This window comes from Tiliqua scincoides, chromosome 8, assembly GCF_035046505.1.
Source record: "Tiliqua scincoides isolate rTilSci1 chromosome 8, rTilSci1.hap2, whole genome shotgun sequence".
NCBI classification, from domain to species: domain Eukaryota; kingdom Metazoa; phylum Chordata; class Lepidosauria; order Squamata; family Scincidae; genus Tiliqua; species Tiliqua scincoides.
The window spans coordinates 29,930,123-29,958,077 of record NC_089828.1 but is presented as its reverse complement, the minus strand read 5'-3'; the positions used below and the strand labels follow the sequence as shown (position 1 = coordinate 29,958,077).

The 27,955-nt window shown below is 45.2% G+C and overlaps 1 protein-coding gene across 1 annotated transcript; it reads right to left on the bottom strand.

Moving 5' to 3' along the window:
- Window positions 1-40: 40 nt before the first annotated feature.
- On the bottom strand, window positions 41-23,721 carry IL12RB1 (interleukin 12 receptor subunit beta 1). Its single transcript, XM_066635536.1, has 15 exons — window positions 23,601-23,721; window positions 20,807-20,936; window positions 19,065-19,246; window positions 15,863-16,011; window positions 12,155-12,197; window positions 10,778-10,888; window positions 10,542-10,624; window positions 7,059-7,281; window positions 5,290-5,460; window positions 4,988-5,092; window positions 3,608-3,763; window positions 2,490-2,633; window positions 2,316-2,406; window positions 787-871; window positions 41-496 (listed from the first exon to the last, which is right to left on the bottom strand). The coding sequence occupies exons 1-15, from the start codon at window positions 23,719-23,721 to the stop codon at window positions 41-43; spliced, it is 2,250 nt and encodes a 749-aa protein (XP_066491633.1).
- Between the last annotated feature and the right edge of the window lie 4,234 nt (window positions 23,722-27,955).

Below are 27,955 nucleotides of genomic sequence, written 5' to 3'. Positions count from 1 at the left end.
TTGCTCTGAAAGGCAACTCTTTAAGAGAAACAAGGCTGCCTTATGTTGAGACATCATCACTGCACGGAAAGCCACAGCTGCTGTCCCCATTCTTAATCACCACTAACTTGTTCAAGAGTCTGAAGGACAGTGGGGCCAGTGGCAGAGGGAGATCCTGGCTGTCTCCAGCTTCAGTGACATTTGGGGAAAGGAGGGAGCAGCCAGTGCCAATTTCAGGAGAGATGCCTGCAAATTCTCCAAACGCTTCTCTTCCATGGCAGTCATCTTCCAAGGGGCTCAGAAAACCTTGTCCCTTGTACTCTGAAGGGAGGACATTGCTGGATCCCATTCGAACCTCCTTGGGTAGTGGTGGCTCTTCCAGTGCCTTCATGAGGTCCAGTGAGTCCACTGTTGTCTTAGTAGTTGGCTCCTCTTTGGCAGATAACACTTCTACAGTGAATGGTTCTAGGAGGCTGCTGGACTCCAAGAATTTCAATAAGCCCTGCTCTGGTTGCACCTGGAAAGGGTATAAAACGAATTCTGTGTGATACCCGCCTTGATGCATGTATGATGTATATACGCGGAGCTGGATTAAGATGGGAAACATAGGAAAGATTTATTTGAGAGGTACAGGCTCCAAAGGATGTTACTTTCTCCAGGCTCTGACAGGCACTTTTCCCCTCCCCAGCATTCTTCTCACCTCCTCATTGATAAAGCATTAGTAGGTGAGCCTTGACTATTTACCAGCAAAGGAACAGTCAGTCAGCAGCTGAAACAACATGTTCCAATCCTAACTCAGAGACTCACCTGGACTGTCCCTGTCTTGTTGAAGATTTTGAGAGCTTCTGTGTTGGCAGGATCCGGCAAGGCTGGACACAGCGCTTTTTTGACCCTGGAAAAGAGTTTGTTTGGGGGAGTAGCAGATTAGTAAGTAGGGCTGCGCAAGGTAAAACGTTTTACTTTTCTGCGGGCAAATTGGACACCCTTGCTATGGACATAGGTGTGAGGGACCTTTACTTGTGCAGTTCCAGCATTTTGACTACTTTGCTTATACTGTGTTGCCATGATCTTTGCAACAACCCTGTAAAATAGGCCTTCCTGCTCACAACCATTGCACCACACCAACTCTATAAAACAGCTTAATTGTCTCTTATCTTTTTAAATATGCTTGGTTGGTTTGTTTGTTTTCAAATTCAGCTACAACTCCTGCGGCCGCCCCCAAGAGAAAAGAAAAGCAAACTATTCAAAACAGTTGCGAAATTTTTTTTAAAAAGAGGGTGTAACATTGTCCTCTTCATGCTGACAGGGTGTTTACCTGCTTGAAAGTTTATTCATCTACTTTAGAATTAATCAGATGATTCCTTAGGTAGTGATAAACATATTTTCAGTTGCTTAGGAATTAATGCCATTGTTTCATAGAATCAGGCTGCAATCCTAACCATACTTTCCTGAGAGTAAGCCCCATTGAACAAAATAGGACTTACTTCTGAGTAGACCTAGTTAGGATTGTGCCCTTAGTTGATTAGATATTTGAAACGTCTGAGTCAAACCCTTGCTAGAGCTAGTCCAGTATTATCTGCTTTGATTGGCAGCAGCTCTCCAAGGTCCCTGGCAGAGAAGAGTCTCTCCTAGACCAGCTACATGAAACATTTTTTATCAGGAGGTTGAACCTGAGACCTTCTGTATCAAAACAGCTGCCCTGCTATTGAGTTTTGGGTCTTTTAAACATATGAAGCTGTCTTCCATTGAGTCAAATCAAACCATTCATCCAACTAGCCTAGGGTGACTTACTCTCTCAAGGGCAGAAGCTTTCCATTCTCTTCCTCACTTTTGCTACCTGAGATCCTTCAATTGGAGATGATAGGGACTTTCATCTGGGACTTTCCTGGGACACACCAGGAAACCTGGGACTTTCTGCACACAATGCACAACCTCCATGTCCTCATATATGCCGGCCTTTGCTCTCTCTGCTCTCTGACTTGCAAAAGAAGGAGGGTATAGAAGAAGAAATATGGAAGAGAGGAGAAGGATGGGAGCCCACCACTCTCTTGCTTCATGCTTCCTTTTCCTCTCTAACCCCTTTCTTTTCCAATCCAGAGAGGAGGAGGAGAAGCAGTGGAGGTGAGTGGGAGAATGGAGGTGGGTGCCCCTGCTAATCTGCTGCCCGAGGCAAACTCCTCACCCCACCTCATGGATGGTCCTACCCTGTCTCTGTCTTCTTTTCAGTTCTAGTAAATTAATACTTTAAATACTTGGTCATTATCTGACCACTCTAACAAGTTCCAATTTATTAAAACAGGCTGTGTTTCTTAGGTTTCACAGTTAGCTGATTTCACCTTTTTTTGCCAAAATGTAAGATGCAAATGATGGCCAGGATGCCTCCAAAAAGGCATAGGAAGCTGAGTGCCAAAGTCATCTTCTTGGGATCTGGTGAAGAACAAGAACAGTTAGGAATGGCTGCTGCTGCTACTGGAACCCAGAGAGGAGAAAGTCTGATAGAGAGGCAGTACCTGGGGCGCTGGTTAAGAATGGGACCAGGGCTTTGCAAAGCATTTTGCTCTCAGTGGTGTAAGCCCAAATACCAACATAGTATCTGGTCCTGGGCTGCAGGTTCAGGATTGTGTAATGGGTTTCCGAGGCATTGGCTTCATAGTCTGCACAATGAAAACAAACACATGAGGATTGCTGCATCTGCTGTGTGGTAACAGAGTTCATAGTCCCAAGTTGGTCATGGCTTGAAGTTGAACATATAAAGCTGAATTTGGCCCTGGATCCATTTAGCCCAGTTGTCTCTTCTGACTGGCAATGCCTATCAAGGATCTCAGGTAGAGAGCATGAGACCCCTTTCCCAGCCCTGCTACCAGACATCCTTTTGACTGGAGACACCAGGAACTAAACCTGGGACCTTCTGCATGCAAATACATGCTCCTCCACGAAGCCATGGGCTTTCCCCCATTCTTACAGCAAAGTGCAGACTGTGATCGCAACATACTGAGAATAAATGGAGATTTCTAGCCCTCCACTTCCCTCCATATACAACCATAGAATCTGTTGTACCTTTATACTACCATATCGCCTCTGCATCAAGCCACAACAGTCCCAGTCGAGATGCATGTGGGGTCCACAAGCTGAGGGGGCTAAAGTGTGGACTGGGGACATCTGGTTGAAAAGCACCATTTGGGTTTCAAAGCTCAGTGGGTGACTTTGAGCCAGTTCTCTCAGCCTAATCTACTTCACACAGTTGTGGTGAGGATAAAGGGGCAGCCCATCGATATCCTCACCCTCAACTCCTTGGCAGAAGGGTGGCATATATAGTGGGGTGATACCTTCAGTCTCACAGAGAGAGCCTGACAACCTTGCTGCATTTGAATCCTTACATCTGAGAATTTTGAACTAGATCAACTCACTTTGGTCTGATCCAGCAGGGCTCTTTCATGCTTAAAATATTTTTGCTTACAGCTTCTGGCTCTCTGCCTTCCCCAAATGCTCACCAACTAAAGCAGTGTTTTACTTTTCTCATTTCTACAATTCTATCATGTGCTCTAGAACAGAGGCAACCCTGACAAGAGCCTGCCAAGGTCTGGATTTTATCAACCTACTCTGTGCAGTCAAGGCACCTCACACTCACACATTATCTTTCTGTCCTGCTCATGTTGGCAGCAGATGATGTATTTCTTCAGCTTGCCAGGACATGCAGAAAGGGCTTTGGGAGGCTCCCACCAAATGACAGCAGAATCGGGTTTCTGGTTAATCACATTGATGTGGATGGGGTCTTCAAGAGAAGCTGTGGAGATGCAGGCAAGAAAGAGAGGGAGAGAGTGGCAAAGTATCAGTCTACAAGAAATGCAAACCCTTCTTACTGTACAGCCCTTGTCAATAATTACTGGTACTACAGTCTGCTGCCAGCTCCCATTGTCACAGGCACTGCTTGTTCCTATCCTTCTTTCCCTCTTGGCTTAGCAATCAGAGGGTCACACAGCATTACTCAAATGGCTAGATGTGGACCAGAAGCTGCCAGTTGCTCACTGCAACCTTATAGTAACAAAAATTGGATAATTCAGCTGGTCCTTGTTTGTTTTTGAAGCTAAATTGGTAGACTAGAAGATTATTAATTAGCTATCTCAGGAACAATGCTCCTTTACTTATGCCATTCTGTGAGACCTCAGAGTCGACACTATTTTGACTCTTTGCAAAACATGCATTTATATTGTCTCTGTGTTTGGCTCTGTGTAGGAAAAGACACAAGTTCATTCATAGGGAACCTGTATTCTCCACTAGACAAAGATGATGGGAAAGCGGGAGAAGGTCACATCTTTGGAATAACTGAGATATGGGGATGAAAGAGAGTTCAAGCGTACTAGAGGTGGTGGAAAGGTACAGGATTGGAAGGAAGAGAAAATTAAAATATTCCAGGCAGAGGGGCAGAATGCAAAGGAATTGTCTTGAGGAGAAGAGGTCTGGAGGAGAGCTTCTAAAGACCTACAGTGCAAGGGATACACAAAAGTTAGGACTAGACACTTGATGTAGTGCACAACAAACTATATAAGCACTTCAGGAGAGACTGTGTATGTGTGAGTGACTGAGTGAGTGACTAAGAGAGAGGCAGTGCTGGCCCCAGGAGTGGCAGAGCCCAATGCAGAGCACTTGCACAGGCTCCCCACCCTCTTTGTGGCACCACCACTAACCATGCAGCCATGGAGAATCAAGTACTGTTGGTGCTGTGTGCAAAGCACAGCACCTGGAAATATTTGGCAGTGACATGATGATGTCATCACCAGTTACTTCCGGGAGGCCTATTGCAGGCCATATGGGTGGAGGGGTGGGTGGAAGGGCCCGATTCAGTTGAATTAGCCAAATTGCTCTCAGGCCAGCCCTGGAGAGAGAAACTGTACATAGAAATAATAGGAAGCGATAGCTACTTTTCCTCCAACATCTGGCCATAGAAATATCTGATCTATGAGACCAAAGCAAGACGAGTGCCTGTATGGCTAGCATTTTGCATACTCACTGTTCCTAGCAAAGAGGTATGTGAATCCAAACGTTGACCAGATATCCATGTCCAAGTCGAACCCATGAACTGCAAGATGGTAACACGTGTTGAACTCTACTGTTCCTGCAATGTGCAACCAATAGAGAGATCCTTTGGAGATGGGTCTGCTGAGGGGAACTTTCCCCTTGAGTGCCAGAGGGATTGTAGAAATTGGGGCACATGCATGTTTGGCTGCTGTTCCTGCCAGGTCAAGCTGAGCCTCTTGGAGGAGGCCTCTGGTGGAAATAGTGCTCTTCCTCAGCAAGCATGGCTAACTTTACCTGAACTTTCATATAATTTTCTGGCACTGAGATTTTTTCTATCACATGGTGCTCGTGACAGGGCCTTTCCAAGGGCCTGCTTTTCAAAGCAGTAGACTTCTGTGTCCATCTTTGCTTCCCACGTCAGAGTAAATTTCCTGCCAGACAAACTGACATTTAGGAATCTGGTACCTGGATTAAAAAAAACCAGAAGAGGAATGAACACTGCAATGCTTTTGGGAGACATCTACTTGGAACAGAAAGAGGACAGTTTGAGCACCAGAGTTTGTTTAAAAAATTGATATCCCTGCGTCTTGCCACCAATTTTGTGGTGGCATACGCACATAATTTAAAATGATATGAATGCTGTGTTATCTGCTCCAGCAGGTGTGATGAGGTCCACTGATGTCCTGGGAACGCTGCTGCCTCTTGCGACAGCGTTCCCAAAATGGCCACCATCCATGCGTGGCAGCCATTTTGGGATAGCATAATTCAGTTCCTCCACAAAGCACTATGGTCCATAGCCCAGTCTAGCATAGGACTGGGCTGCCCATTGTGGATTAGGATTTGGCACCCTGCTGGGGCCTCCTCTTTGGTACTCTTACCATTAAAAAATCCCAATCCGGTGGCGGCATACCAAAGTTCCCCAGTATTTGAGAATTTCATGTTCAAGATGTGAGGCAGAGAAATGAGAGGATTTCGAGTCTCCAATCATTACCTCCATTTACCCCAACATATTTATCTGGGAGAAAATGATTTATTAGCTCCCCCAATCCCAGACCATTTGTTGGTCTATGCAGTCTCAAGCCACTACCCTTGCCCTCTTTGAGAGGAATTTTGGCTCCCCAAATGTTTGAGTTTCTCATTCTATGAATACTATAAACATGAATTCTGTAGAGGAAAGTGTCCTTCCCCTGATTCTGAAATTGGATCTGCTTCTGTAATTTTCACACTGAACTTAAAGGGTGCAATCTTAACCTCTTATGTCAGTGCTTTCCAGCACTGACTTAAGGGCAATGCAGCCCTGAGGTAAGGGAACAAACATTCCCTTACTTTGAGGAAGCCTCCGTGAGTGACACCCAACTGCAGGATGCAGCACATGTCCCATTGGCACCACTATGCCAGTGCTGGAAAGCACTGACATAAGGAGTTAGGATTGCGCCCAAAGTGAGGTAAGGCTGATCCTTTGTTCAAGGCCAGGGCCCACAGCAGTGGAACATGTGAATTGATGACAAAGAAAAATGCACATGAGCAAACAGGGCAACAGCTGGGCATTACAGCAAACACTACACCCCAGTACCACTTGCTGGGGTACCCAGTACACCAGTACCTCTTGTTCCCTACATTTCAGCAGGTGAGGAATGCGCCCCATGATGTATGCCTGGAGAACTGACTGCAGCTATGCCCTACTCCACAGACATTGGCATGCCAGAAAGAGGACTATTAAGATGTAAGCTGAATGGACAGTCACACTGTTCCCTTGGGGCCAGGAAACAAAAGAAACTAAGAAGTGAAATTCTCCTGAGGCTGGTCTGTATCAGTCATTGTAATCTGTTCTGTTCTGAACCCTTTATTGGCATATCAACACAATTTGCAATCAAAATTTACAATTGACACAGCAATTTACATAACAAACTGGACAATTAAAAGCAGGATATCAAGTTATTTAAATTAGTCATTGTAATCTACAGAACACCAAGCAAAAACATGAAGGAGAGATGTTTGATGATTCCTATGAAATACAGGACAGGGCAGCTGTCCAAAAAGGATTGCCATGTTTCCTTACTAACCTGCATCTTGTGCTGGTGGAAACTGAAGGGAATGAACTGAAGAACTTCCTGCTTCATTGGACACCTCCAAGGAAACGTTATATCCAGCTGAAGAAAGGGCAGCTTGGTATGAAGTTTGGTGGCTGTTCAAGGGCAGCATTGGTAAATTAGCCTCTTCACAACTACAGGGTAGCAATCTAAATGTCAGGCTGTAATGCACGTCTCCATGCTCTGCACTGGGTTTCTGCAAAACAGGAATAGGCAAGTAAATGTTTCTGACTACTGGCTGATTCCTACATGATTGTTCCTACTAGAGCAGTGGTTCCCAAACTATGGGTTGGGACCCACTACTGGATGGTGACCTGATTTTTGGTGTGTCGCCAAAGAGTGATGGAAAGATCAAATAAAAATCAGATATTGTAGCTGCTAATCACCCAGCACAGAGCTCCTGCAGTTTGCAAGCATGTGTAAATATAGGGGTATAAATGTTTGAGGGCTTTTTTCTGGTTATTATGACTTATAAATAAATAGAATATTTCTTTCTAGATCTCCTTTTTGAAAAGTCTGGTAAACCTAGGTGGGTCCCGATACAGTGTCATTTGAAAAAATGGGTCCCTGTGCTAAAAACTTTGGGAACTAGAGTGCCTACCAGAGGTCCAGGTTTCCACTAGACTTCCAGCACATCTAGAGTCAGAAGCCACAGTTAGCACAAAAGACTTTCTGTCGCGGAATATTTACATGATGCTTTTAATTTCCAAAGTGGTTTGCAATCTCTGTTATTACGTTTTCCCTCCGACTGCCCAGCAAGCTACAACTTCCAGGCAGGCTTTGAATGCAGAAATTCACAATTAATTAACAATGCCAACAACTGAGGCAGAAATTAGCCAGTAGTGGTATAAGCAGCCATGCAGAGCACAGAAGTAACACACATGCATACAGACACACACACCAAAAAAAACCTCTTCATTTCTGTGCCACTTTTAATGACTAGAACCCTGCTAAATATTTTTTGGAAAAAATTGAAGCTGTGTATCAAAAAACTTTTCAAAATAATGCTCCTCTTATATTTAGCAGGAGGAGAGCAACCATTCCTATCCACAACCATCCATATAATACTGTTACTGTTAATATCCACCTCAGCTTATTTCCAGCAGCTATTTTCTGGTGTTTCCTCAATGGCAAAGATAGGGGGACAGGGGGTGCAAATGCCCCAGGTATCAGGAATTTAGGCGCCTGGGGGGAGCACTGCAACGCGCCACCTGGCCCCTTGCCACTGGCTTTTTAATCAACTGGGAACCACGCCGACAGTGGCTGGGCTTTTGCAGCCACAGTTGGCATGGTTCCACACTGATCTGAAGGCCACCCTCCTCTCCTCCCCTTTCTTTAAAGTGAAGGGGGGAGGCCCTCTGATCAGCAATGAACCACACCTAGAGTGGCTGTGTTCCTGCAGCCACTCTAGGCACGGTTCCTGACCACATCTGAGGGTCAGGAAAGGGTAGGGGAGGAGGATGGCCCTCAGAATGGCCGAGGAGTCACCCATGGAGGAAGCGGTGCATGTCTCCTCTGATTTCAGAGGAGGTACGTGCCGCTTCAAGCTCTGAAGGAGCTGTTCACACCACTTCTGGTAACATGGAAGACTTCAACAGAGGTTTTTCACACCACTGGAAGGTGCCCAGGAAGCGGGCGGCACTTGCCTCCTGGGCACCTTCCAGCAGCACCAAAAAGCTCAGTTGGAGCCTTCCGTGCTGCTAGAAGCTCTGCAGAAGGCTGCATTGGAGCCTGGGCTGCCTCTGTCCTCCCCCGTCTTTCAAAGGGGGAACGGAGTAGGCAGCATGTCAGAGGTAATTGCAGTGATGATTATGTCACCACAGTTACTTCTGGGTTGGGGGCAGTGGGTGGAATAGTGGCCCTTGGCATGAAAATCGCAAGGATCACCAGAGTGTTTCCTTTGCATCTTTTTTAGATTCTGTGCCACCCACCCACCCACCCACCCACCCACCCACCCACCCACCCTCCATCCATCTATCTATCTATCTATCTATCTATCTATCTATCTATCTATCTATCTATCTATCTATCTATCTATCTATCTATCTATCTATCTATCTATCTATCTATCTATCTCAGGGGTCTCCAAACCCCTGCCTGGGGGCCAGTTGCAGCCCGCAGCAAGCCTCTTTCCGGCCCATGGCCAACCTCTTGTCCCCTGAAAACCTCTGGCCCAGGTTTTCTCTGGTCAACTGAACATGACCACAACTGTGCTCTGATAGTGTCTAGAGGGTGTTCTGAGGGCTAGAGAGGTTGAATGAATGAGCCCATCGATTCATTTATTCACTCATCTAAGTTCTATCTCTTTATTTATTTAAATTTTGTATTTAAATTTTTTCTCCGACCCTCCACACCACACCGGATATTTGATGTGGCCCTCTGGCCCTCTGGCCAAAAAGTTTGGAGACCCCTAATCAATCAATCAATCGATCGATCGATCGATCGATCGATCGATCGATCGATCTATCTATCTATCTATCTATCTATCTATCTATCTATCTATCTATCTATCTATCTATCTATCTATCTATCTATCTATCTATCTATCTATCTATCTAAACCACTTTGTGAGCTAGTTTTTGTTGAAAAGCAGCATACAGATGTTCTTAATAATAGCATCAATGACAACACACACACATACACACATCGGGAAAGAATCCTACCTGAGCCAGACTCCCCTGAGGGGTCAGACCCTGATATACCAGGGTGTCTTTCGCTGACTACTTGCCAGTGTGTGGAAAGGAACAGGTGAGAAGCAGTGGAGTGCTGGTAAGAGCCAGTACCTTAAATTGAGCCCAAAAGCAAATCAGCCAGAGTGGTCCCTTTAAAATGGGAGTAATCTAATCTCTCCTCCAATCTGCAAGAAGATGAGATGCTGCATCCTGCACTGGATGAAACTCCCGAACGTCTCTCAAGTGCAGCCCAAGGCAAAATGCATTACTGTAATCCAGTCATTCCCAAACTGTGGTTCAGGACCCACCAGTGGGTTGTGAGCCAATTTTTGGTGGGTCATGAAACTGACAAGCTGATAAATGACAAGGAGATATATTGAGTCATATGGAAACTGAAGCAGAGCAGAATGGGCATGTTAATTTCTGAGTAGGTGAACATGCCTCAGCCCACTTTGAGGGGCAGGCCGAGGGGAATGCAAGGCCACCAGAAGGGTCCTGATCAGATGAATGTGGAGCTCAGCAAATGGTGTAGAGGGCAGCTCCCCACCATAGGGATAAAAACAGAGGCTAGAATGACTGTAAAATACTTTTTTTTTTGTCTTGTAAATTGAGATGGGTCCCGATAGGCTGCTGCTTTAAAAAATGGGTCCCAGTGCTAAAAAGTTTAGGAACCACTGTTGTAGTCTAAGCAGAAAATTATGGTTGTGTGAAGGAAGGAAGCAAGATTCTGCTATGTATTCTTGGCTTTTAGGTTCTCAAACCTGCAAGATTGTATTCACATTACCTCCCATTCCAGTGTCACGTTCCTCAGGCCATTGTTCCCGAATTGCCCTATGGTATAATCCACTTTTGGACTTTCAAGGATTTCTGGATGGAGCAAAACAATCTTTTTATCTTTGAAAATTTTCTCCTCATGCCCCCAATGTTTCCCCTTTAATCTTATAATATTCTTTTCCAACCCCAGAAACAGTGGCAGATGGGAGGGGGGACTGAATCAAGTACACAAAAGAAATGTCTCACCAGCTGGAATGAAGACAGGTTCACTCCAGTCACTCCAATGACTGCTCCTGTCAGAGGTTCGAAACCGAATCTGCGCTTCATACGGGATGTTTTTTTCCAAGTGACATGTGACTGGAAAAAGCCATGGATATCTGAGTCAAACCACAACAGAAAACCAAATCTTCTTGAGAGCCTAGGATCATAGCAATGTAAGAGGTGTCCCTCTGGATCAGGCCAAAGGCCTACCAAATTTCAGCAGGGTGCTGAAGCCAACCAGATGTCTTTGGGAAACCCACAAGTAAGGTATGAAGGCAACAGCCTTCCCCTGTTTGTCTATCATCATCCACTCCTATTCAGAGACATACTGCCTCTGGAGATGGAGGTTCCATTTCAGTACTGTGGTAGAGTGATCCTCCACGGATTTGTCTGATCTCCTTTTAAGGCCTTCTAAGCCAGTGACCGGCTGCCACGACTTGTGGCAGGAAGTTACATAGGTTAACTCTGTAGTTTATGGAGAACTTCATTTTAGCCATCCTGAATCTACTATCAGTTTCATTGGATGATCCTTTTCTAGCGTTATACAAAAATGTGCACTTTCTCTGCACTGCGCATATTTTCTAAACCTGTCTCTTGCCCTTGTGCTTTTATTTCTAAACCAAAAATCCCAGTACATTATTGACAGTGTCAGCCTATGCCCTGCACCACTTGAACTACCTCTAATGCTGCCTCTGCATACACTCAAACCAATATGCACCCTTGTGCACACACTTGCAGAAGGGGGAGGGCAGGGAAAAAATGATTTGAAACTGGGGCAGCTTTTCCCCCTCTCCATTCTCCTCCAGCAGTGGTATCTAAGCCAGTGTCTACACTATGATTTGTGGCAGTGAGTTCCATAAGGTAATTATGCATTTAATTCCCTCCTCAATAATAACAGTACTTAGCTGTTCAAAACACTCCATGTATATTATTGTATTGTAATGCTTACATCCATTCTGTAAAAGGTATTATTATCCCCATATTGCAGATGAGGATGACTGAGGGCCCATTCCTATCAAACTTTCCAGTGCTGATGCAGCTATACCAACAGGATATGAGCTGAATCCCACAGTACAGGGCAGTCATGGAGGCCTCCTCAAGGTAAAGAAACATTTGTTTCCTGACCTTGGGGCTGCATTGCAGCTGCATCAGTGCTGGATGCACTGTTGAATACTATCAGTGTTGGATACGATTGGGCCCTGAGGGGAAGGGAGAGTGTGGCTTCCTTAAGACCACATAGTCCCTTACCCACTATGCTACATCAGTTCTGTGGTGTATGATAAACCACCTTGAGTATTTTGGTAGTCAGAACTACTTCAAAAGACAACGACAGATTCAGGGTGCAGAGTAAAGCCAACATACCTACTAGTTTATTCATGGCTCTGTCATCTGAAGTGCAGTTTCTCTGAAAGCAAACCAGACAGTGTTCAGAATAAAAGGAAAGCTAGCAGATGCCTCAGTCAATGGTACAAATCTAGCTCTCATTAGAGGTACAGATGCATACCTCTGTTTTGCCACTAAGATAAAAAGACCTGGCTAGGTTCACCATGCATGACTTTGGGCATTCATCATCCACAGTTAAGTGCCACTTAGGTGGGACCATAGACAAATGGGAATAATCTAAGGTGAAAGATGCTGTAAACCTACATGCATTTATTTGGAAGTAAGTTCCTTTTATTACTTCGATATAAAATGCAGTTGCAGTGCCAGCCTTTCCTGTGTGGACAGGCAAAGTTTTGAGGCTTTTATGAATGACTGTGCCTTTAATGAAAAGCTTTAAAGTTACTACTTCAGCTCCTTTTATTGTTTCAGCTTCAGAACAACAGTGTATGCAGGCACTAGCGTAGCTAGAGGGGGGCGGTGCACTAAGTTTTGCAGGGAGCCTCCTCTCCCCTCCCCTTTGGAGCCTTACAAGAGGCTCCTCCCCTTCCCTTTGGAGCCACGTGGGGGGGAGAAACAGAGGTTAATGACTCCCAAGGGGAGGAGGAGGAGCCACTTGCACACATTATATAATATACATATTATATTAATTATAAATTCATATAATTCATATATATTATATTACCGTATTTATATTCAACTGTGCTAAATGCCAGAGATAAAGAAGGCAATAGGAGCATTGCAAACATTGATCAGTAAATTTTGAGGCCTGTATTGATTTTTGGCAGGATGGCCTTCTTTGCACCCAGGCAATGCCTGTTCAACCTCTATGGACATAAACTGATTTGGTGTGAGTACATTAGAATTGCTGCAGTAGATCAGACCAACATTTTGACCAACATCCTATATCTCTCTGGGAATCATGAGCAGGGCATGGAGGTGATGGTTTTATCCTCTGCCTTCAGTGTCTGATATCAGTGTCTGATACCAGTGTACTTCAGTGTCTTCCTTTGTGCCTTAAACACCGCCTTATAAGGTTCTATAACACCACTGACAGCCACTGATTAAAAGACTTTTCTTTCAGTAAAACAAGCACTAATGAAAAAAGGAAGCTTCACTGGGTACTTTAAGGGAATGTGACCTCCAGAAAAAAGGACCCAAAACCAAATCTAGATTGGTTCACAAGTGTCATAAGCAGAGAAGAAAAACTGTCTCCCATTTGTGTGAAATTGCTAGATTTCAAACTATAGGTTCCTCTCAAAAACCACTGCAGTAAAAAAATGCACTGAAAAGGCAGTTTGGTTTGAAACTCCTTCCCAAGTGACCAATTGAAAAGGGAAGGAGCTAAGGAGCCCCACAGTGTATGTAAGAGTAAGCTCCTAACCATTCAGTGTGGACACTGGAGCTGGAGCTAAAATCACTGAGCTGCATTGCGGCTGAACTGCACAGCTGAACTGTTGGAGAGGAAGACTGCTACTGAAGAATCCTTTGCAAATAAACTAAGGGCGCAATCCTAACCAACTTTCCAGCACTGGCATAGCTGTGCCTGTGGGGCATGTGCTGCATCTTGCAGTTGGAGGGCAGTCATAGAGGCCTCCTCAACGTAAGGCAGTGTTTGTTCCCTTACCTTAGAGTTGCATTGTCCTTAACTCGATGCTGGAAAGTTGGTTAGGATTGCACCCTAAGTTTTGTTTGAAGAGCTGCATTGTCTCTACTTTGAACCTGCCCTAAATTCTGACAGGGTGCCAGTTTACCATAAGGTAAACCAGGCTCAGGTTGAGAACTAGGAAGGGAGTATTCCTAATCTCTTGTGGAGAGTGATGCCTTGGCATGCTAGGGACTGAGTGGCAGTGGAAAAATGCCTTGGGTGGATTGGCATCATGCATCTCAGGGTCCTGGGTCAGGAACCATGAGAGCACCACAACAGAGTAGGATGTATGTATAAGTGGTTTTAATACGTGTGTAGGTGGTATTTTAAAATTCTGTCCCTTATCCTTTCACCATTTCCCTCCATCCTCTCTATAACCCCTTGATGACCCCATTACATCAGGCCACATAATCCCATCTCTACAGAAGTCCCAGTGTGGGGCTGGGGTTTGGGAGATTTATTTTGTGGCGCTCAGAGAGCAGCTGGCCATGGAAGTAACATGTCACTCAGGCACCCTCATACTTTGGGTATTAGCTTAACATTTACATAATGGGAACGTTTCAAACAGCTGCCAAGCAACTTCCGGGGGGTGGGAAGGAGGGTGATGTAACAGGGAGGAGGGAAACTGCAAGGCTGTAAACTTCTGCAGGAACAGAACTGAGGATCTACTACTGAGTTTGAATTCCTGGCAGCCCACACTGTTCTGAAGTTTGAAAGCATGTAGGTAGTAGCTCTATGTCCAAAACTGTGAAACTGAATTGAACACATCTTCCCAGTTTATGCCGACCTTCAACATCCTCCCCCACTCTGTTGTCCCATCTGTATTGAATTCTAGATTTTAAGTGCCTTTGGGTAGGGAACCCTCATCTTCTATACCACCATGCACACTGATGGCACTGTATTAATAATGCTTTGTGTAACCATGTACCTCAATGCACCAGGGGTGCCCTGGTTGTGCCCTTACCTTGAGCTTCCAATTCATGCCATTTGTGCACTGAAATCATAGCTTTTGCCCAGGTCTCCAAAATTTTTGACTGGCATTGATAGTCAAGTCAAAAACTGTGGTTGCTAGGGTGCTGCCTCCTCTGGTCCCTGAGCTTGTGCTGAGTCTCCACCCAAGATCAGGGACAGTCCCCTACTCAGAGTGACCAAACGTCCTCTTTTTCCAGGACATGCCCTCTTTTTTGTCTTGTGTCCTGGGAAAAACTTAAATGTCCTCCTTTTCCCTGTGAGCGGCCAGCACATTACCTTCTTGCAATTCATAAATTATAAGTGCAATCCTAACCCATTTTCCAGCACCGACATAAGAGCAATGCAACTCCTTGGTAAAGAAGCAAACATTGTCTTACTTTGAGGAGGCCTCTGTGAGTGCCCCCCAACTGCAGGATGCAGCACACATCCCATTGGCACAGCTATGCCAGTGCTGGAAAGTGGGTTAGGATCTGGGCCTAAATATAATAAATGACATGAAATATAGTTTTAAATTTTATAATAAGTAATATAGTGTTTAAATTAACTACATGAAATCAATATATGAGTGTTTTTAGCTTTTATTTTGTGGTGTCCTCCCATTTTTCTTGGATGTCCTACATTCTGAAGTGCCTTGTCCTCTTTGGGGGTTATGACATCTAGTCACCCTGCCTCTCCTTCCCAGCTCCAATTATGGAACTGGAGAGAGTGAAAGGAATTGTTGGTTTGGCCTTGCACCACCATGATAGTCTGGGTGCTGTGTTTGTCAAGTCTTGCTTGTAACTTAAACAATTCTAGGATTCTTGTGCTCAGTGAAGCTGATTTCTATCCAGCGGTACAGCATCAAGGTTGTACAGCATCAAGGTTGAGGCTGAAGGTTGGACCTCAGTCCAACACACCAGGTAGTGGCAGCACACCCACCACTGCAAGCAAAGTTGTGGAAGCCTGCATGGGAGCGAATCCCAGGGTTGTAATTCTATCAGACTTTTTCGTGTGTAGACAGGGCTGTGGCTTAGAGTGAAGCTCTCTTCCTTGACACTCTGCCTGGCTTTGTATTTCAATGGACAACTCACCAGAGTCCACTCCACATTGTTCCTTGGCTTTATTCTGGCCTCTTTCTTCATGGTAGAATCTTTACATTTGGGCTTGGGCCACATCAGGGTCAGGACATTATTCACTCTGGAAATGCTGATGGAATTTCTGGATGGTGGATCAAATTTAACTGGAACAAGAGGAGAAAGGTCGAGGCTGCTGGGCCAGAAGATGTCTATATGCCTGCACTATGTTTTGCTCACACAACACACCTCACACTTTCTTCTCCCCCCATGCTTCTTCTGATCTGTTGTCTCTTAGCAACTTGGCTACCCCCTTTTCTCTGCCTTGTCCTTGGTGCCAAGTTTTGGTACAGCATCTGGCTTTTTTGACATGTTTCCTATGTGCCAAAATTGCAGTTTGCCAGTACACTGTCTTCCCTGTGGAAGGTTTCCTGCGACCTCCCCAGACCCAATCCAAGTATTCACAAAGACAACCCAGCCTCCCCTCCACCCCTTCCCAAAAAGATCAGCCCAGGTTGTAGCTTCTCTTTTGTGTTGCATCATCAAAATGACAGAAGTGACTTTCTTTTCCTCAATTGTAACATCACCTCCTCCCAGTAAGTTAATAATAATAAGACACAAATAAGTTCTGTCCATCTGCAATTAATGTATTTTTAAGAACACAAGTAGAGCTCTGCTGGATCAGGCTGCATCAAGACCAGCATTTGGTTCCCCACAGGAGTCAACCTGATGCCTCTAGGAAGCCCACAAGTAGAATATGAAGGCAACAGCTTTCCCCTGCTGTTTTCTCCCAGCAACCGCCATTCAGAGGTTGACTGCCTCTGAACATAGAGGTTTCATTAAACTATCATGTCTAATATCCATTGGTTGATCTCTCCTCCTCTTCAATGCATTTGCCTAAACTCAACAAAATGGGTGGTCATCATAACACCTAAAGCTAGTAAATTCCACACATGTGTTCTGTCAAGAAGTTCTCTCAATTATCTGCCCCCATAGCTCAGTTACAAACTTTTTGTATGCTTTTTGTAACTGGCCTTTGTAGCCAGCTAACATTGTGGAATGTAGGATATTGCTTTTAATTGATTCAGACCCTTGGCCCATCTAGCTCTGAACAGTTAACACTGACTTGCAAGGGCTCTCCAGGATTTAAGACAGGGATTTTTCTCTGCCCTCCTGGAAGATACTAGGAGATATCAAAACCAGAATCTTCTGCATCTAACCCCTACATTCTACCACTAAGCAACAGTTCTTCCCCATGCCTGTCTTGACTTGACTTCCTTAGGAGAGAGGTGGCATGTCTTCACCCTGTAATCATGCTGCAATTGAGAGATCCCCCAACTACTTCTAAGGATTTTGAGGCCAACCTCCATCTTCCTTCCCAGCTTTGAGCTAGTGGATTGGGGCTCATCCCTTTTGCACTGAGTGCCCTGAGGTTCATTGCAGAGTCAGGAAGAGCCCTCATCTTTTCCCAAAACCTGGAGATGGTTGGGGTCTCTCCCAGACTTCATGCTGCTCAGAAAGAAAGACTGCTTTCTTAACCTCTTGAACCAGTGGTTCTCACACATTTAGCACCGGGACCCACTTTTTAGAATGAGAATCTGTTAGGGCCCACCGGAAGTGATGTCATGACTGGAAGTGACATCATCAAGCAAGGAAATTTTTTACAATCCTAGGCTGCTATCCTACCCACACTTACCACTTATACTGTTGGATGTGGAATTTCCAGCAGAATGCAATAAAAAACCCGAAGTGAAATATCTCCACTCGTGACACCACAAGTGACCAAAATCACTAAAATCACAGTTTGTAAGAATAATACCATCATGTTCAGTCCAATTATCAATCAATCTGTAATTTCATGCATTATGCAATGAAACAAACCGTGATAGAACCACTTTGTTCTATCAAAAGGTACAACCCAAAAACCAGTGTGGGGGGGGGGGAGTTGATGCCCCCACCTGGGGTATTGCTCCGCCCAATGCATGGGATGACACACTGGCCTCCTGCACCAGGTGACCTGAACTCTTGTGATGCCATTGATCAAGTCTAGCATCAAATAAAATATTGAAATTAATGAGGATCCACCTGAAATTGGCTCACAACCCACCTAGTGGGTCCCAACCTACAGTTTGAGAAACGCTGTCTTGAACAGTGTGGCACAAGGCTGGGAGGTTTTCTGCTCTTCTCTGAGCGCTTGCCAGCATATAAGCTTTGCTCAACAGTAGCAAATATAGTTGTAAATGCCTGACCTCTCCCCAAAAGTTTCTTTAGGTTAGGGTTGGAAAAAGATCTGGGACTGAGGGTGGTCAGTAAGTGAAAAGGAACAAGATGAAAAATTTAGAGGAACAACTCAACAAGAACTAATAGGTTGATGAAACTATACATGATGTGGAGAAAGGGTATATAGAGGGTTTTTGAATGGTTTTTAAAGACTGAAACTAGAACGGGATCACCCAGTGAAACTGGTTGGCAGGAAAAACCATAGCTTAATGGTAGTATGCATAATGTATGCAAATTTGTGGATCCCTAGGAGGGGCAACAGCCCAACACTGGAGCACATGTATTGCAGACAGAAAATTCTGGGCTCAGTATCTGGTAGCATTTCCAGTTACAAGGGGTTTAGAGACATATAGCTCTGACTCACCAGGAGGCAGTTTTTAAGGGGAATGCCCATAGCTCAGTAGAACAGCACATGTCTTGCATGCAGAATGTCTCCAGTTATAAAAAATCTTGGGTAGTCGGAGTGGAAAGTCTCCTCTCTGCTTGAAACCTTGGAGAGCTGCTGCCAGTATCATTGAGAGGACTGGGCTACATAGACATAAAGATTGTTTTCATTGATAAAAGGAAAGTGGCCTCCTATAAGAATGAAGGAGGGGGAGATGGCCCCATGGTTGTGAGTGTGGGAAGCAGGGGAGAAGATGACTAAATTGGAGACCTCTGGCAGAGACGTCTCATCACCATTTCCAAACCGTATGTTGCAGGTTTGTTTGCGGGGGAATCATGACACGTAATACAACTTTGGTTGGAGTTTACAATATTAAGTACACCTTCAAGAACTGCAGTGGCTCCCGGCCTGTACAACTGAGGCCCTTCCTCTGTCCACCCAGACTCTACCTTGATCTGTGCTTGCTGACATCCCCAAACTGATGCAAAGTAGCACTAGGAGCTAGAAGCATTACATACTGAAGAATCCACAAATTTGCTCTGGTTTCTTACTCACCAGCTTTGCTGATCTGGAGTGTCAGATTCTTAGAAACTAGTGGAGGGCTGTCAATCTCATGGCTCTCCACCCAGATGGTAGCATTCTTCAGAGCATAGATTATATCTTGATTAAAACGAATGAAGGTGGCTTTTCCAGCTGCAAGTGTGTGGCTTTTTATATCCATTTCTTCATCGTGGTACCTGTAGGTGGGAAAAAGATGAAGCTTTTTACAACCCACCTGCTGAGATTTTAACAGCATCCTGACACAGGCAAAAAGTCAGTTGGTGAAACATTCCTTGGTCCTTCTATCCCCTGTGCCAGGGAAAGCTTCACCAGCTGAATTTCTGCCTGCAGCAGATTGCTGTTAAGCATAAGTGCTGTTTGAAGACATATGACTCATATGCTGAGTCAGATCCTTGGTGCACCTAGCTCAGTATCATTGACACTGACTGTCAACGGCTCTCCAAATGGGGATCTTTCCTAGCCTAGCCTTACTTGGAGATGCTCCCAAGGTCTAAATGCGCATGCAGACCATCTCCTCTGCCACTGAGCTATGGCTCTCTCCTGTTGTCAGACCAAAGGCCCATCATCACATCTAGCAACTAGTTTCCAACCACTGCTAACCAGGAGCCTTTGAAAAGCCCAGAAAGAAGGCATGTAGTAGCCCTCTCCCACTATTTGCTTCTCAGCATTTGGTACTCAGAGGACCTCAGAGGAACCTCTGAACATGGAGGTTCCATTTTTTTGCCATCATGACTAATTACAAATCAAACTATAAATAGGTCTGTTCTCCATGAATTTGCTTAATCCCCTTTTGAAGCAATCTTGAGCCAGTAACCATCACTGCACCTTGTGTCAGCAAGTTCCATAAATGAATACGTTGTGCAAAGAAATACTTTGTTTTGTCCAATTTCAGTCTCCTGCCCATCAATCTCATTGAATATCCCCAGCACATTTATTCTCTTACTTTGGGGCTGCATTGCAGCCGCCATGTTGCTGGAAAGTTGGATAGGACTGGGCCCTGACAGCCCAATTCTATTCAGGGCTAGTGCCAGTGCAGCAATCACTGCGCCAGTGCTAAGTGTTGCAAATGTGCCATAAAGCATAATTGTGGTGACTCTGGAGTAGGGAGCACTGGTAGGAAGGCCTGCGCTGTCCCACCAGCACCAGACCTGAAGCTGTGGTCACCGGAGTTGGTAAGTACAGTACCAAGCGACAAAGGAATGGGGGAGGGTGGAACAGAGGCAGAGAGGGGATGATTCTGGTTAGGGGAGCATGAAAAGGGAGGCCTCCGCCATATCCTAACCCCCTTTCCAGGTCTGAAAGCCATACACTGGACTTTTTGAACTTGCACCAGCAATTTTGGTGGCACAGATCCAAGGAGCCCCATTGGGCGGGCTAGGGCTTGATATAGTGTAAGGGAACAAGAGTTCCCTTACCCCGAAGAGACCTCCAGCCTGCTCAATTCCAGCACTGGATACAGAGTGGACCTTGCAGTCCCTCTATGCCAGTGCTGAATAAGATTGAACTTTGAGTCTTTTTTTTTTTGTAAGGAAGTTGCTTGGACCCCTTGATCATTTCATTTCCCCTTGATTAAAGTCAAAGGAACAGATTTGATTTAAATAAAGAAAGAGAATGTGGCAACTCTTTTGCAACTTAGGGCTGGAGTTTTCTAAGAGGATCAGAGATGGCATTATAGAAGCAGTATGGTCTGCATTTTGGCTTATTTCTTCTGTTTCTCCCATCCCTGCTATACTCACCAAAAATGGAGTGTGTAGTTGGCATCTGCATCATGCCTGGCTTCCCAAGAGCAGTTGACAAGGCAGTGGAAGTGTGGTCCACAGCAGGACTTGTAGCACAGCAAATTCTGGAGGCCATTATTATCCAGGCCTGTGAAACACAGACAGGTGATGCCATGCTAGGCATCCAGTGTTATAGTGAACAGTAAACATGCTGTGGAACAATGGGGAACTTCGGAGGGGGTACCAGGGCCTAAGTCACTATGAGTGTCCTCCTCAAAATCACTTCTACCACAGCATCTGCTGCCGGAGCCAACATCCAGTCATGAGTGCCATCAGCTAAGATAGGCTTGCTATCACAGAATGTTCAAAGATCTGAATCAAACCAAGGTGGGGCCATCTAATCCATCATCTTGTTTCCAATAGTGGCAAGTGTGGGCCAGACAGACTGAACCCAATGAGAAGCAGGATAGGAAGACAACAGATCTCCAGCCCTCAGCACCAGTTCTTCAGAGATAGACTCCTGGATATGGAGGTTTCACTGTAGTATCATGACAAATGGAGAGACTGTAAAATAATGTGCCTCTAGATGGATCTTTGGAGTGATCCTTTATGTTCTTACGCTAGTTAAATAGAGCCTCCACATTCAAGGGCAGTATATCACTGAATGCTGGGTGCAAACAACAGAGGAGTGCTGTGCTCTTCATGCCCTGCTTGTGGACTTTCAGCAGCCATCTGATTCACCACTATGGAAAACAGGATGCTGGACTTAAGTGAACCTTTTGCCTGATCCAAAAAGGTGAATTCAAGGACTGTGTTTCAGTGTCTTAGCAGCACAATCCTAACCCACTTTCCAGCACCAACATAAGGGCAATGCAGCTCCAAGGTAAGGGAACAAGTATTCCCTTACTTTGAGGAGACCTCCATGAATGCCAACCAACTGCAGGATGCAGCACATGTCCAATTGGCACCGCTATCCCAGTGCTGGAAAGTTGGTTAGGATTTGGGCCTAACTGTGGTTTGTGGTGCAACCTTATCTTTTTCGCATGATGTTCGTTATACGTTATGTGCTCAGGGCAAAACAGGAACTACGGTACTCCCTTCTCACCCTCTAGCTTATTTATTGCAAACATGCATGTGACTGAAGATCTGGCAGCCCTACTCAGGTGTTTGGTTCTGAGCACGGAAAACAGTGCCTTAAAATTGCAGAGCAGACTAATATCAGTCCATGATGATATGAATCTCCCCCAGTCTCCCAAAAACTGCCCCAGATTTTCAGCCAGTACAATCTAGCCTTAATGTGATAAATTTCATCCTCTAGAAATCAGTGCTCAACTTTGACTGTATCATTCTCAGAATTCCTGGGAGCTTCCCAGTCTGAACTAAGTTGTGGGGTAGGTGATGAGAATCTCCATCATTAACTCTTGTCTCCCTGTTTTTCTTCTGTTCCCAGGACATGTACCTGCATCTCCTGTTTTTATATGGGAAAACACATAGACCAAGTTGCCTTTGGATTATTCTGGCTTTCTGAATGGCCATATGAATATACCAGGCATCTGAATAACCGCTAAATTGTCTTGGTTCTTTCCTAATGGCCATAAGAACTCACTGAATTTCTAAGTGTCCATTAAAGTGTATTGGTTCCTTCCAGAGCTGGCCCAAGACCTTTTGGCACCAAATGCTGACTCCCTGCTTACTTAGGGCACAATCCTAACCAGGTCTACTCAGAAGTAAGTCCTATTTTGTTCAATGGGGCTTACACTCAGGAAAGTGTGGTTAGGATTGCAACCTAAGTTATGTGCAAGCTTCTGCTCTTCCCACTCCCTGAATTAGAAAAGGATGAAGGGGACAGAGTGGAAGAGGAAGTATGGAGAAGAGTGGTGAGCCCACCATTCACTGTGCTACTCTTTTCTTCTCCACACTTTCCCATTTTCCACACTCCATACATCTTGCTCTTCCTTTTTCACTCCAGAGATTGGGGGAAGGCAAGCAGCAATGGAGACAAATGGGTGGATGGAGATGGGGTCCTCCTGCCCATCTGTTGCCTGAGGTGACTTCCCCAGTTAGCCTCATTAATGAGCCAGCCCTGGTTCCTTCCAAATGGCCAATGGGTTGCATTAGTTACTGTCTGAATGGTAATAGGAAAATATTGGATTTCTGAATTACCTTTGGATTGCATGAGATAGTACCTTTTTTATCTGGCCTTTCTTACTTAATAGTTCTTATCTAACCCTGTATGTCTTAACCACAGTTTCCTTCCGTTCCTCACCACCAGTTTGATGCTTGAATGTTTCTTGGTAAACATCCAGACTCTACCTCTCCTTTTCTAGAATTTGGGAGGCATTAAAATGTCCATTTCCAGGAACAAATTTTTAAAAAGCAACATGACAACAGAAGACATTTTTGCTTCTTTTTCTGCAGAGACATGAAATCAAGTAAAGAACTTAGGGAAAGTTCTCACATTGTCTGCAGTTCTTCCGGGCTCTATCTGGGATTCCCAAGTTACCAGAAGTGGCCTGGAGTTTCCAGTAATTAACATCTGTCTCCAGGAGATTACTGGAAACAATTCTGGAAATTATAATAAGTTAAATGACATCTCATGTTTGGAAAAGGACATCTCCAGAAATTGCTTCAGTCAGAACTGGAAATCCTAGTTCCATCCTAAAGCAGAACTCAAGTTCCAGAAAAGGGAGGGGATTTGGAGAGGAAGCAAGCTCTCTTTGTCAGTTTGGTAGATGTTACCATTTCCTGGCATCTTATAGATCCATATTGAATCTCCACATACTGCTGAGATAAAAAAAAACAAAAAACTCACCCCTTGACATCCCTGATGCAGCCAACCACACCATCAGCTGCATCCCTACCATCAGGATACTGTGGGATATGTAGATCTTCTCCTTGCTTGGAGCAATGCGGCTGGTGGTTGCTTCATACATCTTCTCCCACAGCTGTTCAAATGGCTTTGCTCCTTCCTCCAACGTGGCATCCAGTTGAACCTCTTAGTTGCTCAAGGGAGAAAACTCTTTCTTCCTCTCATGCCAATCTGACCCAGATTTTCTTGGTCTTCTCACTTTCTTTTCATTTGCGCTGTTCCCTCCCCCACCCCACCCCAACACACACGTCATCTACAGATAATGTGAGTCTGCAGCATGTGCAGCAACGCAGCGTAGTTACCTGTGACCTCTTCAGGCATAGCAGAGAGCATAAAAATGTAAGAAAAGTCCTACTGGAAGCCCACAATCAAGGCAGAAAGTCCCCACTACCCCCCACTTGATCCCTGAAATTAGTACTTGAGGAATACTGCTTCTGTGAACAGAGGTTCTTATTTAGCTAATTATCATTGGTAAATCAATAAATTTAAAAGGACTTAAGAATTTCCATGCTGAATCACACTAAAAGTCCTTGTAGGCCAGCATTCTATCTCCAGCTGGGTGCATCTGAGAAACCCAAAAATGGCTTCTCTTGCTGACTGAAACTCAGGAACTGGGATCGAGAGGTTGACTGCCCCTGAACATAAAGGCGTGATTTAGCAGTCATGATTAACAGCCATTGATATAACTATTTTCTATCAATTTGCCTCCCACACCCTTTTAAGACCTACTTTTTCCTCCTGTTGGCATCCTTCAGTCTCGGAAGACTATGGTATCGCGCTCTGAATAGTGGTTCTGGAACTGAGTGTCCTCTCCAGTGCACGAAGCCTAGGTAAAGTAGATATGGAGGATAGACTGTTTCCCATGCAGCAAATCCCCCCTCTCCACGTTGCTGAAATAGTCCAATGGAAAAACAGAGGCCAATACGGTTGGTTCCAGCGACGTCGCAGGAGTTGCCAGAACGTGACTGTGTTCAGCCATGAACTGCCTCAGGGACTCTGGCTCCGGATTTTGCCTCGAGGTTGACTCCTGAAGCCTTTTCCATAACTGGATGTAGCCACAAGGCAGTGGAGGTTTGGGATCAGTGTTTTCCTTCTCTCAGATGAGCTGCCTTCCCAGGCTAATGAGTCCCATCTACCCGGTGGCTGTTTAGTCGCCTCTTACAAAAAGTACAGCCAAACTGAGGGTCTTATCCCCAGCCCCCAGGGGAATTTCTGGGGATTTTTCCTCCTAAGCAGCAAAAATTCTATTCTCCCTTCCCTGGCACCACTGGGACGTGTACTTGCCTGCCTTCCTATCACTTTCTGATTCTTGTATAGAGAAAGAAGAACAGATTCCAGTTAAGAATCAAATCCTACCTTCTGGTAAAACGAGAGAGAAACTTTCTTTGAGTTTAGTGCTGACACTCTTAGCAGAGGTGGGGGGGAACCCTGCCTCACTCTGCAGAGAAAACCACATCCCCTCTTCAGGGCGTACATTTGCACTGTGTGGAAACAATGAGTGTCACCTAAATTAGGAAATGGGAGTCTGCCTAGGTAAGCCAAATTTTTCATAGATAGCCCAGACTTGGGGTGACTTCAGACATGCAAATCTAGAGAAATGCTAAGTAGCAAGCGAGAGGTTTTTTATCCCCTTCCTCTCCCATAACACTAGAACTTAGGGCTACCCAATGGAAGTGATGGGAATTCAGGACAGATGAGAGTACTTCCTCATATAACACTTCTGGAACTCATTGCCACAGGGTCCAGTTATGCCTGTTGGTTTAAATGGCTTGCAAAGAGGATTAGACAAATTCATAGAGGAGGAGAAATCAAATCCAAATCTTTTTTAATGTTTTTATTCTGCCCTTCCTCTAAGGGAAGTGTACATGCTTCTTGCCTCTCTGTCCATTTTATCCTCACAATAACCATTTGAGGTAGGTTAGGCTGAGAGTGAGTGTCTGTCTTCTAATAGTTTTGTGGGTTGTTCAAGTTGTGTGGGTTATAGCTTCTGAACCAGATCTTCTGAACCACTATAGCAAAAACTAAGACATATTCTTAAACAAAGATAATGTTTATTCAGGAAGGGGAAAAAAGATATTAGCACAGGCTGTGGCAGAAGAATTGAAGAGGGGACAGGCAGAGGGCCAAATGGGCACAGCGCAGCATCCTTTCCCCCAAGCTCTTTCTACTGGTCAGACTGGAATTTACTGGAATTCACTGCTACTGTCCAAGATTGGGAAGCCCAGACAAAAGAGAACAAAAGAGCTTTGCTTTGAACAAGTCTGTCTCCAAGGTTAGCCAGGGCCCCAAATCCAAGGGGTCCTTTTGAAGGCAAACAAGAGTGAAACTTGAGCAATTTGAGTACGTGTAGCAAACCACTCCCTCCCATGTGGATTTGGGCAAGAGGTAAATCAGTAAAAAATAAGGTATATATGAAATGACCGAGAGAACCAACAAATAAAAGAAGAGGTTTTGATAAGAAATTACAGTGTGGACCAAGTATCAGAAAAAGGTATATTCCAAAATGGGGGGGGGGGGAGTTTGTTGGTAAAGAGATAAAACTGTGAGTGGCAAAATAAAACATATTTCCTTGGCACAAATTAACTGAATACTGTCTCTGTTCTGGACTTCTCATATTATTTCAGAGTATGATTCATACATCTATGATATAGCAAGAAGGAGCTTATGTTCCTTCTGCTCTTGTAAAATGACTGGCTGACTGACAGACCTCCCCTCCCCTTTCTTCTATATGGATTTGGGTCAGATACAGAGCTGGTGCAGGACCAAGGACCATTGGAGAGTGAGAGACTTACAGAGGGGTAAAGAGAAATAATTCCCCTTATTAGAAACCTCCCAGTCCTCCCCCTGGATTCAGCAGATGCCTTTTTGGTGTGGCTACACATGTGGGGTGGAGGTGGAGGATAGGATTGGTCTCTAAACTGGACCTGGAATGAAGACAGGCCACCCAAAAATGACCTATCTGCTGTGCCTTGTGGTCTCCTTACAATGGCACCACTTTCAAACAGTCTCAGGGCAAGGGCTACTGGGGCACAATGTCACAGCAGCTTTTAGGATTCTGAGATATCAGAGAGGCCTCTGGAAGCACAGAAGTGTCCAACAGGTAAGGGAAAATAGGAAAATAGAGAGGAATGATTTTTACCCCATAAGTAACAAAAAGGAAACACAAGAGAGCGTTCACACTAACTCACTATCTATTTTGTGTGCTGGATTCCCCCTGGCTTTAGACAGCAAAGATGAGTCATTGGGATCCTCATATGATACTGGTAATTCCACAAGTCCCCACCTAGCAGATGAGTTCCCTGCCTCCCCTGCACAAGACACAGAGGTGTTGGAATCCAGTGATCTGAACCTGTTGCTAGTTCACACCACCATCCTAAAGATCCAGATTTCCTTCCTTCTTCCCATGACACCATCAGCAAGAGATGCTGAGGCAAAAAATTCCAGTGAAGGGGAGAATGTATCTGCCCCCCAAGAGTGCTTGGAATGAAATAGGGTCAGAGGAAGTTGGCCAGGCTTTGTGCAAACACACTGGAATGCTTATGCTTCGGAAAATATTGATGGTAGAAGCCATACCTGGGACTGATTGCCTCACAATGATACTACTCTCCAGAGATGCTGGAGCTGTGCAGACAGAAGAGGGACACACTCAGGGATAGCATAGGGCTTGGCAGTGGTGGCAAGCAAGAAGAAGGCCTCTTTGATCCTTGCGGGGGGGGGGGAGGGGGGTTTGCTGTTTCCTTCCGTGCAGAGTGAAACAAAGGGTCTCAGTGATTGTTGTTGAGTGTCCCAGCTCCAGTCCAACAACCAAGGCTCCAGGGTGAGTGGGTGAGTCACAGCAGCAGCCCTGTGTCAGTGCCAGGCAACCAGTGGAACAATGAGAGCAGAGCAGATGATGCCAGGAAAACAATCCTGGAAGGGCCCGCTGCTGTCCCCCCAGCACAGAGTTTCTCCACTCTGCCTCAGCAGAGTGAGGGCGGTTCTTTTGGCAGCCCTGAAGAGTGTAGGTGCTCCAAACAACTGACCAAAGGACAGCTCTCCCCAGAGGCTTGTTTTAAATGGGTACACTGTTACAATTCCCATGACTGAGAATAAGAGCCCAGCTGGATCAGATCAAAGAACATCCAGTCAGTATCCTGTTTCTCATAGCAGTGAACCAGATGCCTCTGGGAGGTCCACAAGCAGGTCAGGAAGGAAACAACTTTCTCTGCTGTTTGGCCCTTTCGTACACTCCCAGGGTTTTGGGGTGCTCAGAGTTCTTGGTTCTCAAACCCTTTAGCCCTCAAGGACCCCTGTTTGGT